General features: G+C 40.6%; 1 protein-coding gene across 2 annotated transcripts in view; it reads right to left on the bottom strand.

Annotated features, from left to right (window-relative positions):
* Positions 1-16,353, bottom strand: part of LOC118359854 (FERM domain-containing protein 4B-like) — a 29,393-nt gene that overhangs the window by 7,047 nt on the left and 5,993 nt on the right. For both annotated transcript variants that reach the window (XM_035738702.2, XM_035738703.2), the window contains exons 2-14: positions 6,646-6,711; positions 6,401-6,495; positions 6,029-6,124; positions 5,721-5,805; positions 5,305-5,361; positions 5,187-5,209; positions 3,926-4,009; positions 3,689-3,754; positions 3,177-3,234; positions 2,970-3,056; positions 1,168-1,244; positions 909-1,047; positions 546-687 (exon numbers count right to left, since the gene is read on the bottom strand). In XM_035738702.2, coding sequence (XP_035594595.1) covers positions 546-687; positions 909-1,047; positions 1,168-1,244; positions 2,970-3,056; positions 3,177-3,234; positions 3,689-3,754; positions 3,926-4,009; positions 5,187-5,209; positions 5,305-5,361; positions 5,721-5,805; positions 6,029-6,124; positions 6,401-6,495; positions 6,646-6,711 — 1,075 coding nt within the window. The remainder of the gene's footprint in view (positions 1-545; positions 688-908; positions 1,048-1,167; positions 1,245-2,969; positions 3,057-3,176; positions 3,235-3,688; positions 3,755-3,925; positions 4,010-5,186; positions 5,210-5,304; positions 5,362-5,720; positions 5,806-6,028; positions 6,125-6,400; positions 6,496-6,645; positions 6,712-16,353) is intronic.

Genomic DNA, 16,353 nt, shown 5'->3' with positions numbered 1-16,353 from the left:
TACAAAAAATCTCTGAAACTGGAAACACTTATCTCCCTCACTAGCTTTAAGCACCAACTGTCAGAGCATCTTACAGATTACTGCACCTGTACATAGCCCACCTATAATTTAGCCCAAACAACTACCTCTTTCCCAACTGTATTTAATTTATGTATTTATTTTGCTCCTTTGCACCCCATTAGTTTTATTTCTACTTTGCACATTCTTCCATTGCAAAACTACCATTCCAGTGTTTTACTTGCTATATTGTATTTACTTTGCCACCATGGCCTTTTTTGCCTTTACCTCCCTTCTCACCTTATTTGCTCACATTGTATATAGACGTGTTTATACTGTATTATTGACTGTATGTTTGTTTTACTCCATGTGTAACTCTGTGTCGTTGTATCTGTCGAACTGCTTTGCTCTATCTTGGCCAGGTCGCAATTGTAAATGAGAACTTGTTCTCAACTTGCCTACCTGGTTAAATAAAAATGAAATAAATCAAAATAAATTTCAAAAGAGAAACATTTAGCTAAAGAGGTGACTTTGAGCTACCAGAATACCTGTTGACGCCAGGCTGCCAGTGCTAGCCATAATAAGGTTGTGCTTTAGGTTATCTCCCAGTCTGGTTATCTTGGTTCCTCCTCCATGTTCTGTTAAATCCATGGCAATATCACCCAAACTTTTCGCTGCACTTATTTTACCCTGTTGGGATGGAGAGATTGAGGTGATCGAGGATTAGGGATTGATATAGTCAATACATACTACAGACCTACACTGTCTACATGTAAATACAAGCATTTAATCCTACATGAAGAAATTGATCAATTTGGTTGGTATAGGGATGCATAAAGGTACAGAACACAGACACAGTGATTGAGTCAGGACTCAAAATGGATCATATTACATGGTACCTTACACCTTACCTTGCTTTGCTTTCTGTCCAAGTAAAACTGATGCTGACTGATGGCCATGACCCAGATGGTTTTGATCAATGAGTGGCTGGCGTACCATGTGTGGATGACTAAGCCAGTCTGGCCAAATGTACGCTTCGTCACTGCCCGCCTGTTTAGAGATAACACATACACCATGATTATTCTCAGGAAGAAGAGCTTCTTCGGTTGTCTAAAGGGAATTCAAATACATGTAGTTGTGATAAATATCTATAGTTTGACTTGCCCTCACCTGTGAGGGTCATTCACCTCAACAGCAAATTTCTTCTCCCGAAAATACAAGTTCTCCAGTTGCTTCCACTGGTACAGCTATGGAGGTAAACACAGAGAGACACAGAAACAACTGATTAATGATTGGTGAAACCTTTCACTTCAACTATGACTGGCAAAGCAATTGTAATTAAGAATTTGTTCTTAACTGACTTGCCTAGTTAAATAAAGGTTAAATAAAATAAAAAATGTTATTTAAAAAAAGCCTGCATATGACACCTTCATATGTACTCATTTAAGGTACATGATTAAATCATTACCATGATTAATTACCATGATTATGTCAATGGTGAATCACAACACATTTCTAAACACTTCTACATTAATGTGGAGGCTACCATGATTACGAATAATCCTGAATGAATCGTGAATAAAGGATGAGTGAGAAAGTTACAGAGGGTCAAAGATCATACCCCAAAAACATGCTAACCTAGCAACCAAAAGCGAACTGCAAATGCATCCAACAAGTTTGTAGAGTCACAAGCTTGATTTAGTCATTGAGTGCAAGGAAAATGGGACCAAATACTAAACTTTTGCATACTTTATTTATTAGAATCTTTAGGAGTGTCAATTATTTTGACCTTTTTTTTATTGCTTGTTAAATCTCTTTCTCTGAGCAATTGTATTAGTATAAAGTAATATAATTTCCCAATGTTAAGCACAGAATATAGCTCAGGATTTGAATTATTTCATCATTATTGCTCATCTTTATCAAGGGTGTCAATCATTTCACACCACTGTAGCTGTTTTTCGTTGAACAAATTAAATGGTCAGCATCCAATATGGAAAACTGAACCTTCATCTCAGACTCTTACCAGTAGAGGTCCAGTAATTAAATCCTTGCTGTCTGTATTCCTCTCTGTCGAGCTTAAACAACACAAACAACTCCTTCCTTCCCTTTCCCTTTCTCTCTGCTTCCAACAAGTCTCCTCAGGTATTCTCATCACTCCGAATGGTAACACCCAGACCCTGCCTCCCTGCCTTTGACATCACAGAAACGCCATCCTCCCTCCTCTCAACACTAAACGTCTGCCCCAACCAGCTCTCCTTCTCTCTTCATGTTCAGACTCATCATTCCATAGACCATAAACTTAATAATGTGATACTGTAGAGACCGGATCACAAAGCTGGGTGTTCCTCCTCTTCTTAACAGAAGAACACCAAGCTAGAAAACATCCACTGAACCAGAAGAACGGGTTACACACTTGACATGCAGGATTCTCAGAATGATAAATAAGTACATATGTTAACTGGCCAGGACAAAGTAGTGCAGGCATACCTCTGTCCTGACATTGATTTGGTTATGAGTGGTAGGTTGTCAGACAGAATTATAATAAATACAGGCCTCCAAAGTCATGTTTACCTGAAGGGATCGATCAAACAGTCTGGTTATGAACTGACTGTCACTTGGATTTTCAAGCCTGGCCTTGTCTGCTCCAGCTGTAACGAGGGCCCAACCCTGATCAGTGGAATAGGTGATGAATGTGTGCGAGAGGTCTAGTGCTACGTGCCAGAGGACTCTTTATCCCTGCCCTGTCATTTCATCATTCCTCAAATAGACTGATGAAGCTCCTAGCGCTGTCAAGACATAATTCGACAGTAGCGGGCAGACATCTTATCTGCAGAATGAATCTCCTATGCGCCTGTATAAAGGCTGTACTGCACAATGACTGCTGTACACGGCCAATAAAATAGCTCATGCAAAAACGAATCCTGTACTGTAAATAGAGGAGAACACAAATGGGAACAAACAAATGACCGTACCTTCCGTGGTTTCAATTTGTCCTGCAAATCATACTGGCCAATTCCTTTGTAGCTGATCCCAAGCCACCATGGGATGCCTTGCTTGTCCTGTGAGGCAAAAGCATAGCACCATGACTGAACTGCATACGTCCATTCCCTTAGAGAAATCTGATTTTATAAGTGCAATAGCTGTTGTTGTGTGCATAATGCAATATACTGTATTCTTACCTTTACTTCATAATAATGGACACCATAGGTGGGTAGGGATTCCACTAGGGTCAAATACCTGAATTGAAATAAGGTTCTATTACGGTAGCATCCCAAATTCCCTCTTTCATTTTCAAAAGGTGGTTCACCATATAAACATTATAGATGGTACTTTACACAGGACAATGAGAGCCTGATCTGTTAATGATGCCTACAGTGAATCACAATGATTCACTGGCCAGACAGTAACTGGAGTGGGTTATTGATTTCTATCAGACCTTGGTTGTGAGAAAGGAGATAGAGTGTGTATGTGTGAGTGAGAGAATAAGGGAGAGAGAGAGCAATGAGAGAGTGTGAAAGAGCATGCAAGACAGCGAGAGAGAGAGAGAGAGAGAGAGAGATGGAAAGAGAGAGAGGGTGAGGGGTGAGAGCAAGATGTATGAAGCCAGGGCCTGATGTCTTTTATCTGATGACTTGTGGTGAACAGGCGTGTATGAGAGGGAATGAGGGATCATTGTTTTTACAATACTCACTTCACTATGGCCTGTCCTCTGGAGACTCCTTTCAGCTGTTTGTAATGCTCTATCACTCGATCCTCACTGTAAAAAGCATGATGATGACACCTTCAACTCCTAAATTATGGGCTGCATCACTCCTCCCTCTCAGGAATGCATCGTGCATCACAAATCATTGTCTGCAATAACATTGCTGTTGAACCACTTGATATTGAGCAGTCTTTCTAAACTAAACCGTTACCAAGGTTAGCTTACCAGTATGTAAGTGATGGGTGCTCCTTTAGCACCTTGTTGGGAAGAGTTGGAAGCTTCTTCAGTTCCGTTCTGGTGGTTTCATCACTGAGAATAATGTTTAAACAGAATGGTTATGAAGATATGGATGGTGAAATTCCGTAACTAATGCTGTACATAACAGTTAGCGAATGACTATGCAGAAAACTATGTAGAGAAACCATGACCATGCATTGAGGCCTTCTAAAGTCCAAACAACCTGGAATGAGCTTCTAATGGATATCACCCCCATTCAGTTGGAGTCAGACTGTCTGACCCACAGGTGCAGAAACCTAATTGGCAGACATGCTCCAGGTGCATGGCCACCTGGGAAGTTCCTGATAATGACCTAACTTAAGGCCCTTTCTCTGGAAGGAAACAGGTGGAAATGCAGACAAAGGTCCACAGTGTTCCATAATTCCCTTTCTCTGGTTCCACCTGGATGGTCCCTGACAGTAAAGAAGGTGCTGCTGTTGCAATAGAAGCTTTATTAAAGGTGGTAGAGCTATGCTGTTGGAATCCAGCCTTGCAGACCTCAGCCTTGGCCGAGCTGTCAGTGGTATGAGACTCATTAGAAGGCCTCTGTGAGGTTTTAACAGCCTCACAAGACACAACATCACTGCCTTCCCTCTTATAACAAACTACGCTGTCATTGATTTGACTGTAAGTCTGGAGAAACAGTTCCATTATTGAAGGTCTTTGTTAAATGTGTGATGTTGTCTTGCTCCTTAGATACCTGCTGTGTTAGATACTCATTAGAGTGTACAAAACCTTAAGAACACCTTAAGAACACGTTTGCTCAGAACAGCCTCAAGTGTTCCACAGGGATGTTGACTCCAATGCTTCCCAAAGTTGTGTCAAGTATGCTGGATGTCCTATGGGTGCTGTAGCATTCTTGATACACAACTGTGGAAAAACTGTGAAAATCCCTGCAGCGTTGTAGTTCTTGACACTAACCGGTGAGCCTGGCACCTACTCCTAGACCCTGTTCAAAGGTGCTTAAATATTTTGTCTTGCCCATTCACCCTCTGAATGGCACACATGCACAATTCATGTCTCAATTGTGTCAAGGCTTAAAAATCCTTCTTTAAAACTGTCTCCTCCCATTCATCTACACTGATTGAAGTGAATTTAACAAGTGACATCAATAAGGGATCACAGCTTTCACCTGGATTCACCTGGTCAATCTATGTCATGGAAAGAGCAGATGTCCTTAATGTTTTGTAGACTCAGTGTATGTCCTTACCTTGAGAAATCCCCCTTTGCTTCCTGAATAGATGTAAAAAATAACATGTCAGAAGATGTATGCTTTAGAGTGGCCAATTAATGTAAAGTACAAGGCCCCAAGCAAATAAGGAACTAACCTGCAAGGCGTTTGCTGCTAATTTGAAGACATTCTCACTTTCCACCTCTATATCCCCCTGTAAGAATTAAATCTTAATCATACATGCGTACGTGTACATATGGGCTCTTGAGACGCTTTGCAGGTGTCTGTATCTGAGCTCTGTCCCGATGACTAACTCATAATCATCGAAATAGAATTCTCTTGGACTGAACCGATCAGCAGTCTACCCTTACTGACTGTCTCATCTCATTCCAACATAGCTGTGACAAAACAGTGCTTCACAGCCACAGTCAGACTTTTTGAGGTTCGGTGGTATATAAAGAGGGAGAATGAGACGGTGAATCAGAGCAACCTGACCCTCGAGAAACCGAAGGTTATCAGTGTGATTCACCGGTTAGATCAACACAAAGCCGAATAAAATAACAAGTAGCTTACATTGTAGACGGCAGCTTTTGCATTCAGGAAGAATAATTCCACCGTCGTGTTGTCTTTCAGCAGTGTTATACTCTCGATGTAAAACCTTCGGGGAAAAACACAAATAGAGGTTTGAAAAACAATTAGTTGAATTCAATGATAAAATACATATTGCATGCATAATCAGTAAGACAATCCTTAATCTCAGCACCCACTACAAGACATTCCCTAATGTAATAAAACCCCATTCATCATCATCTCAAACCAATACAGGAGTGCTCCCTACTGGAAGGTATGTGCTACAGATATGGCGATGGTGTCATTGCTACCTGACCAAGAAGTTGAGGGCGATAGGCCCAGTAGCCTTCTTAGAGAAGTCATGTTCCAGAACTCTCCGGTCCAACTGCAAGTATTTACACTGACCACTGCAAGTCAATGAAGAAAAGTGTTAGATAAACAAACAGCACTGTGAAGACATGCATACAAGCATACATACAGTACACACACACACACACACACACACACACACACACACACACACACACACACACACACACACACACACACACACACACACACACACACACACACACACACACACACACACACACACACACACAAACACACACACAAACACACACCCTATATACTCTAACACCCATATACTTACATACTTACACAAAGTAAGCAATGTGACTTACCTGTCGTCAGCAAACGTTAGTCCGAAGTATTCCTTCTCTTTGAGGTTAAAATGGGAAGACACCAGGTCTAGCAGTTCACGGGACAACAGCTTGGGCTGTGGAATAGGAGATATTTTGAAGAGGGCATGAGGCCTATCTATTTGAGTGCATTATAATTTTTTTGTCAAAACTATTTGAAATTCATAGGAACTTAAATTAAATGTTACAATAATCTCAAGGAAAAAAATGAAGGCAGTATACTGTACCTGAACCAGCAGCTCGAGTTTCCTGTCGTCAAGGAGATGCACCTGGCAGAGTCTCCCCTCCGTCATCTACAATGGGGGACAGGAAGTTAGGTTCAAATTAAGTTCAGTGCTTGTAGTATATGTAGTAAATGGTGTATTGGAATTGATCACGGTCAATCAACATCAACCCTGTTTAGATAATGCAAATCATGACATTAGTAGGACATTTCAGCTGTGTAGAAATCTTGTCTCTGTCAATGCAAATTGGCAAAGATCAAACATCAGCCTTCAAAGAGCGGTTTTGTTTTAGAAATGGTTAGAAAGCAAGTATTTTTTATTAAAAAAGTCCCATATTGAGCAATTCACAGTCCAGAGAGCTTAATCCTGTTAAGGAAATAATCATTGATGTTGTTCATTACAATGACTCCATTGTCTAATGGATTTAGCACTATGGTAAACCAATAAGGATTTAAAGTAATTCTGTACACAGTATCTAGCCTTTTGTAGCATTTAAAAACATACAATACATACACATACAGTACTCCCAAAACTATCAACATCACACCTGATACCTCCCAAATTATAGCATACAGTAATGCTAAGATATAGGTTTCTCATACAGTACTGCTAAGATATAGGTTTCTCATACAGCACTGCTAAGATATAGATTTCTCATACAGTACTGCTAAGATATAGGTTTCTCATACAGCACTGCTAAGATATAGGTTTCTCATACAGCACTGCTAAGATATAGGTTTCTCATACAGTACTGCTAAGATATAGATTTCTCATACAGTACTGCTAAGATATAGGTTTCACATACAGTACTGCTAAGATATAGGTTTCTCATACAGTACTGCTAAGATATAGGTTTCACATACAGTACTGCTAAGATATAGATTTCTCATACAGTACTGCTAAGATATAGGTTTCTCATACAGTACTGCTAAGATATAGGTTTCTCATACAGTACTGCTAAGATATAGGTTTCTCATACAGCACTGCTAAGATATAGGTTTCACATACAGTACTGCTAAGATATAGATTTCTCATACAGTACTGCTAAGATATAGGTTTCTCATACAGTACTGCTAAGATATAGGTTTCTCATACAGTACTGCTAAGATATAGGTTTCTCATACAGCACTGCTAAGATATAGGTTTCTAAGATATAGATATAGTTTCTCATACAGTACTGCTAAGATATAGGTTTCTCATACAGTACTGCTAAGATATAGGTTTCTCATACAGTACTGCTAAGATATAGGTTTCTCATACAGTACTGCTAAGATATAGGTTTCTCATACAGTACTGCTAAGATATAGGTTTCTCATACAGTACTGCTAAGATATAGGTTTCTCATACAGTACTGCTAAGATATAGGTTTCTCATACAGTACTGCTAAGATATAGGTTTCTCATACAGTACTGCTAAGATATAGGTTTCTCATACAGTACTGCTAAGATATAGGTTTCTCATACAGCACTGCTAAGATATAGGTTTCTCATAGAGCACTGCTAAGATATAGGTTTCTCATACAGCACTGCTAAGATATAGGTTTCCTCATACAGCACTGCTAAGATATAGGTTTCTCATACAGTACTGCTAAGATATAGGTTTCTCATACAGTACTGCTAAGATATAGGTTTCTCATACAGTACTGCTAAGATATAGATGTCTCATACAGTACTGCTAAGATATGGGTTTCTCATACAGTACTGCTAAGATATAGGTTTCTCATACAGTACTGCTAAGATATAGGTTTCTCATACAGTACTGCTAAGATATAGATTTCTCATACAGCACTGCTAAGATATAGGTTTCTCATACAGTACTGCTAAGATATAGGGTTCTCATACAGTACTGCTAAGATATAGGTTTCTCATACAGTACTGCTAAGATATAGGTTTCCGCTACACCCATACAACCTACAATGACTTACACATCCATCACAATATCACATAATAGGCAAGACTACAGCAGACAAAGACACACACCTCAACCAGCCCCTCTAACTGCCCTCTATTGTATGTGACAGAATGGGGTTGACCAGATGAAGTCCCCCTACTGATCTATAGAGTGCTGCTGTGCCTTGTGGAGTTCCCCTGGGACTTCTGTCTTTGTGGTAATAAAACGACTATCACACATTTCTGAACACCCCCCAGTCCAGAGCTCATCATCCTCAGCATGAAGCCCTTCTTCCTCAATTTCCACACACTGACATCCAACACGAAGCGAGCGCCTCTGACCACCAGCTTGTCCATACTGCACGGTGTGCACGCTAGCTAACCCTCCCCTGGGCCTGGGCTGTCCCTGCCCTGCCACGTCTGGTACCAAACCCAAGTCTGGCTGGGTTTGTTTGCGTAACAACATCAGTGCTATGTGCTGCCAACCCACTGAGCTAGGGCATGTCTGGCTCAGATGCCAGACTGTGCTTTCAGAACGCTGCTTCTGCTAAGCCTGAGGGAACATGGGTCAGCCAGGAGACCTGGTGCAGGTGACTTATATTGTGGCCAAATTATTTATGCTCTAGGGACAACACAGGGCATGAGGAAACACAGATGATGGATGGTGTTAGATACCAGACAGTAACTGCACTACTACCTCTTTAAGCATTCTCCCTTAAGGGCTGTCTCAGACAAGTCTAGTCAGTTTGGCTCCATCTAGATAGACAGGACAGACAGAGATCAATGTCTGCTTCACCTGCCATATTTAGGCTCATTTAGGCCCAGATGCGTACACGTACACACACACCGTACACGTACACACACACGCACGCACGCACGCACGCACGCACGCACGCACGCACACACACACACACACACACACACACACACACACACACACAGGACCGACTTCCCAGTCTGCCATACAGTAATGGCTAAATTGATTGGTTATCTCACTGAAACGGAAGTGGAACACTCAATTCCACAGTATCACCCGTTGTTGATTATGTTAATTACACTCATTCAATTAAGGGCCCTGACTTAAAGGCCATGCAATACTGACAATGTGATAAATTAACATTTGTATGATTCAATGTGAAATATGCACAGTCAATGGATTTAATTCATTTAGCATGACTGAATGTAACGCACAGCGAACAAAGACCTACATTATTTGGCACTTTGCATTGACATTGTTCTGCCAGTATAATAGCAGCAGGATGTCTAGTGTCTTTGTGATGACAATACTATCATAGTTGATTCTCCTCAAAACCTGCTGCCAATAATCACAGTTGCATTTACATGTTGACCACTAGGGGGAGCATGGTGATTTGTCACTACAGTACAGAATTCTATGTGGGGCAGAAAATGTCAAGAAATGTTTCTTACTTTAGGCCCTCATGTACGTGCACATGTGAGGATTTGTTTCCAATGTGTATTTACAGTATCAGCCAATTTAATTGAATGAACCATCAGATTGGTGTGCCCCCTTTTAACATCTGGGCACAGTGGGCAGCTTTAAAGCCTATCTATTTCTATCCATCTGGACACAGCTTTCATCTGGACAAAGCTCTTTTCCAGAAGAACAAACTCAGTAGGGCTGGAGCTAAATTCTATGTCACTTCTGATGTATTTTCTTTAATTCTTAAAAGTCTAAGCTGTTGGGGGGAGGGGGAGGGGGAGAGGGGGAGGGGGTTCTAAGCTGACATATGGAATTGTTTTAAGAAGGTCATACCATGGATCATTTAGCTATTTGATTTGGAATATTATGACCCCTTTAGGTATCCCCAAAAAATATAAACAAAATATTTAATTTGGCCTATAGCGTTTAATAATACATTCAAAACGTCTCTTTCTACAGTGGGGAGACTGTAGCCCAAACGGTTCGGACGCTACAGACAAAAGTTGGCACATCAGCGTTACCGAATTCAGACGAGTCCCGTGGGGATTTTCGGGATGTCTCCTGGTCTGACAAACAGTGCTGTAGCTCTGCCACTTTCCACCACAGATGCGGAAGGGAGACATAGAGAATGTGGTGGATTGAGACGCATTCCATGCAACAACAAAAAAACAGATATCTCTATTTTAAACAGACAGATTTTGATGGGATCATTTTATTATGTTACTTAGATATAGACTCTAGGGGGTTTTAAATACCTTGTTTTACTGTCAACCTCACACCAAGCTTCAGTGAGAGAGAGACAAATAAAAATAATAATATTTGGAAGTAGATCTATGCAAACGTATATCTATACTAATACATGATAATGATAATATACAGTATATTGGTATCGATTCACTGGAATATTGATTCCAATTTTCCAGTAGGCCTACAGTATTAATGTTTATCCAAGACCACTGTCACTGCTCAGTCAACCAAACACAGTCTATTCAACAGCTTTCAATAAAACACCCCTTGCCTTCAGGGCCGAGACATGCATTTAATCCCACATGGCAGAGATGTAGCGGGACATGGTGAAAGAAATGTCAAGGCTTTTTTTGTCTCTGCTGTCTGAAAAGTGGGCCACAGGCCATGGGCAAGGGACTGTAAGTACTGGGGCCTAGAGGCCTGGTTGGTATAGATAGCTTGTTACAGTGAAATGGTTTAATGTTATGGATTGGAGCTTGCCCTTGACTGCTCTAATATCAACTGTATTGAGGGGACCTAAACAGAACCCTCTATAATGCTTGGTTTGAATCATGTCAACGTAAATGACTTGTTTCACGTAACTTTATCAACAATGTCACTTTCACATGACAGTTTAAAACTGTACATGATTATCCACTATGTGAGAACAATGAACGTGTTTAATGGCAGACTAAATATTCCGGCATATTGGTGCACAACGTATTGGGCAGTGCGTGACCTCATTACTGAGGAACACTTTAATTGGTAAGCGGACGATAATTACACATGTACAGTACTTGTATTTTAAATAATGTTTTAATTAGCTGCTTCTTTCACTTGAAAAGCTCCAAGTCATTCCGGAGATATTTGTGTTGATTACACATTGTAATTCACACAACCTAGAGTATCTGGCTAGTCTACCAAAGAAACACCAGACTGAGTGCATGATCAATAGATTATACTGTCTTAAAAATAGAAAGAGAACCATGCGTTTTCATGATTTGCTACAGAAGGATTCATACAGACGCTGAACAATTTTTTCCCTCTGCATGAAACGTCTGGTTTTGTTAAAGATATGTGATGCTGGTTGGATGTCATGTCCTGGTTGCACCCTATCTTATCTCAGTTTCCTGTTTCTGTGCATTATTGATGAAACCTTGTCTCACACACCAGCTCATGTCTGCTCCTTAGACTGTTACTGTTACTGTCCTCTGAACATGGTTAAGACATGTAGCACAGGGCTAAATGCTTGCGATAAATTTTGCACATTTCTATGATCAGGTTCACATTTCCTGGTGTCGTGCTGCAAAGCAATGCATAAGACTTAGTCTATATTTTTGTGGTAATTAGCCTCAATGTGTCATGGGTGGATTTGACAACCAGTAAAAACTCATTAGGATCTGAACTAGTTAATATCAGGGTTATAGGGTTCCCACTCTTAAAGAAAACCAAACACTCTACGCAGTCAAAACAATGTCTTCCTGTGAGTTCAAGTGCCAGTAAACAGCCTACTAAACAGGATACCCTGCTCCCATGCTATCAAGCCAGGGTTATTGAAAAAGGACCTAATCTAATCACGTGTACTGTAGTAGATTTCCATTCAGCAACAACACTCTTTTCAGTCAGAGCACAATCGCACAAACACTCTCTGGTGTTTTGACACAAAACGACTGGATGGTTGTACGGCTAGTGAATTCCCCTCAGTAACTTGTTACTGATATGTGAATGCACCTTTGGCTTCTGCTGGTGACTGGTCATGACACTGTAGTTGAGCCCCAAAGCAAACATCTACGTAAGACTACATGGAGCAGAATTATTTGAGGGGAGGCTGGGACACCTGTTCACCTAGGCTGTGATCCTGAGGCAGTGAACTGAAGGGAGTGGTGCTGGGAGGTCTCCCATATTTGATTTCTCCCTTGGCCTAATTGGTAATTGGTCAAATATAATGGCCGTTGGCTGTCATCTACCAGTCTTTATAAGACTGTTCGAAGCGTTTACTGATGTTGGAGAGAATTATAATATTGGACACAATGAAACACAGGAGAGTATGCTGCATAAACTGCTTGAAATATGAATGATGCTTTCGCAATATCTGCTGCAATAAAATAATTAAGCGATGACAGACTTCATCTAAGAAGTTTGATTTATGTCATTTGATATTATTGCCATCAACGAGCACTAAGCCCTGAACACTAACCAAGCTGTCTACACTGTCTAACCATGACAGCTGTAGTAGCAGTATTAGTACAGGAGTAGTAGTAGTGGTAGTAGTAGTAGTGGTAGTAGTGGTAGTAGTAGTAGTAGTAGTGGTGGTAGTAGTAGTAGTAGTAGTAGTAGTAGTAGTAGTAGTAGTAGTAGTAGTAGTAGTAGTAGTGGTAGTAGTAGTAGTAGCAGCAGTAGTAGTAGTAGTAGTAGTAATAGTAGTGGTAGTAGTAGTAGTAGTGGTAGTAGTAGTAGTAGTAGTATTGGTAGTAGTAGTAGTAGTAGTAGTAGTAGTAGTAGTAGTAGTAGTAGTAGTAGTAGTGGTGGTAGTGGTAGTAGTAGTAGTAGTGGTAGTAGTAGTAGTGGTAGTAGTAGTAGCAGCAGCAGTAGTAGTAATAGTAGTGGTGGTAGTAGTAGCGTTAGTAGTAGTAGTAGTAGTAGTAGTAGTAGTAGTAGTAGTAGTAGTAGTAGTAGTAGTGGTAGTGGTAGTAGTAGTAGTAGTGGTAGTAGTAGTAGTGGTAGTAGTAGTAGCAGCAGCAGTAGTAGTAATAGTAGTGGTGGTAGTAGTAGCGTTAGTAGTAGTAGTGGTAGTGATAGTAGTAGTCGTAGTCGTAGTCATAGTCGTAGTGGTAGTGGTAGTAGTAGTAGTAGTAGTAGTAGTAGTGGTAGTAGTAGTAGTGGTAGTAGTAGTAGTAGTAGTGGTAGTAGGGGTAGTAGTAGTATAAGTGATATTAGTAGTAGTAGTGGTAGTAGTAGTAGTAGTAGTAGTGTTCGTAAATGAGCATTTACTGTCATCAGTTGTTAATACAGGTATTAGCAAGAGACATGAATTTGAAGCATTTAGAGTTATGGAGTTAAACAGGTGTATGATACGGAGACACCTGAAACCCCACCTCTTCAAGGAATACCTAGGATAGGGTAAGTAAGGGTAGTAATCCTTCTCAAACAAGATTTAGATGCAAGTGGCTGTTCCACTGGTTGTCATAGGTGTTTGCAAATGGATAAGAGCGTTTAAATGACTTAAATGTAAATGTAAATGTAATACAAATGGATGTTTGAGGATTAAAATTGCCATAATGGTTAAGGTCTTATGCACACAGTTTCATAGAAAGTGTATACTGCCCTACTTATGGACTTCACAACATGATTTAGAGTATGTCTTCCAAGGTATGTCTAAATGCAGGATAACCAGCCTTTCCAAAAATAATCCTCTCTCCAGTCAGTGTGTTTCATGTAGATCCTCAGGAGACTTCATGGTTCCTGAAGGGAAAGCTGCCAACTGAGTGTTGCTCATCACCAGTATCAAACAGCCTCACAAACCGCCTCTCATGTACTGAGGTAGATTCACTAGACTAGAAATGAGATGTACATACAAAAAAAATCTACATATAAATCTATATTGTAACCAAAGCGGACCCCTTTTTGGTGCTATACAGAACCTTTTTTTAACATTCTATACAAAAACAGGTTCATAAGGTTCTAAATGGAACATTTATGGTGATATAAATAACAATTTCCTAAGGTTCCATAAAGAACCATTAATAACAAGTTATATATAGCATCAAAAAAGGTTTATTCTATGGTTCAACCCTTTTGGGGACTATATAGAAACCTTTTTTATGGTTCTTTATAGAACCTTTATAGAAAAAGGTTCTATAAAGAACCTTTGTTAATCTCAAAGGTTCTTTGTAGATATTTTTGAAGAACCATATAGGGTTTTCTATTCTGGTTAGCCATATTATATTGTTAAAATTCCTTAGATGTAATTATTGTTTTAATTGACAAGTTGAATCAGGTGCGCTAGCTCTGGAACAGATGGGAATCCCTGAGGAGAGAACCACTGGTTTAGACAACAGACAACAACTGACACAAAGCCATACGTCTTTCACAAGACACAGTCACTGGCCTTCATCATATACACTCGTTTAACATGTAATGGCACAATACAACATATTAGCTAAACTGTAATGACATTCTTGCTTACAGTTGCACAAAAGGAGAAGTGTGCAACCACACCCCAAAATATTAGAATGAGCCACAGGCCCTATATTTTAAAGCCCTTATGTGAATGGCAAAGAACCACTGAAGGGCTCAAAGGGTTCTTTGAGTCATTATGGCTCCATATAGAAACCATCACCCGTCCCAAAGAACCCTTGAGGAATCCTCTTTTCTTAGTGTGTAGAGGCAGATATCTAGCTGAAGTATTGGCCTAAGTGGTGTATGTACTGTGGGACTGGATCCTGGACTTCCTGACAGGCCGCTCCCAGGTGGTGAGGGTAGGCAACAACACATCCACCATGACCTGAAGAGAGCTGGGACCACAGTCTCAAAGAAAACCATTAGTAACACACTACGCCGTCATGGATTAAAATCCTAACGCGCACGTAAGGTCCCCCTGCTCAAGCCAGCGCATGTCCAGGCCCGTCTGAAGTTTGCCAATGACCATCTGGATGATCCAGAGGAGGAATGGGAGAAGGTCATGTGGTCTGATGAGAAAAAAATAGAGCTTTTTGGTCTAAACTCCACTCGCCGTGTTTGGAGGAAGAAGAAGGATGAGTACAACCCCAAGAACACCATCCCAACCGTGAAGCATGGAGGTGGAAACATCATTCTTTGGGGATGCTTTTCTGCAAAGGGGACAGGACGACTGCACCGTATTGAGGGGAGGATGGATGGGGCCATGTATCGCGAGATCTTGGCCAAAAACCTCCTTCCTTCAGTAAGAGCATTGAAGATGGGTCGTGGCTGGGTCTTCCAGCATGACAATGACCCGAAACACACAGACAGGGCAACTAATGAGTGGCTCCGTAAGAAGCATCTCAAGATCCTGGAGTGGCCTAGCTAGTCTCCAGACCTGAACCCAATAGAACATCTTTGGAGGGAACTGAAAGTCCGTATTGCCCAGCAATAGCCCCGAAACCTGAAGGATCTGAATAAGGTCTGTATGGAGGAGTGGGCCAAAATCCCTGCTGCTGTGTGTGCAAACCTGGTCAAGAACTACAGGAAACGTATGATCTCTGTAATTGCAAACAAAGGTTTCTGTACCAAATATTAAGTTCTGCTTTTCTGATGTATCAAATACTTATGTTATGCAATAAAATGCAAATTAATTACATAAAAATCATACAATGTGATTTTCTGGATTTTTGTCTCTCACAGTTGAAGTGTACCTATGATAAAGAATTACAGACCTCTACATACTTTGTAAGTAGGAAAACCTGCAAAATCGGCCATGTGTCAAATACTTGTTCTCTCCACTGTACGTAAGACAGGGGGCGGTCTGTGCATATTTGTAAACAGCAGCTGGTGCACGAAAGGAAGTATCTGGATTTTGCTCACCTGAAGTAGAGTATCTTATAATAAACTGTAGACCAGACTATTTGCCAAGAGAGTTTTCATCCAAACTTTTCATGGCTGTTTATTTACCACCACAGACGGATGCTGACACTAAGA

The sequence above is a fragment of the Oncorhynchus keta genome, chromosome 27, assembly GCF_023373465.1.
Source record: "Oncorhynchus keta strain PuntledgeMale-10-30-2019 chromosome 27, Oket_V2, whole genome shotgun sequence".
Classification (NCBI taxonomy): domain Eukaryota; kingdom Metazoa; phylum Chordata; class Actinopteri; order Salmoniformes; family Salmonidae; genus Oncorhynchus; species Oncorhynchus keta.
This window is presented reverse-complemented; position numbering and strand designations above follow the sequence as displayed.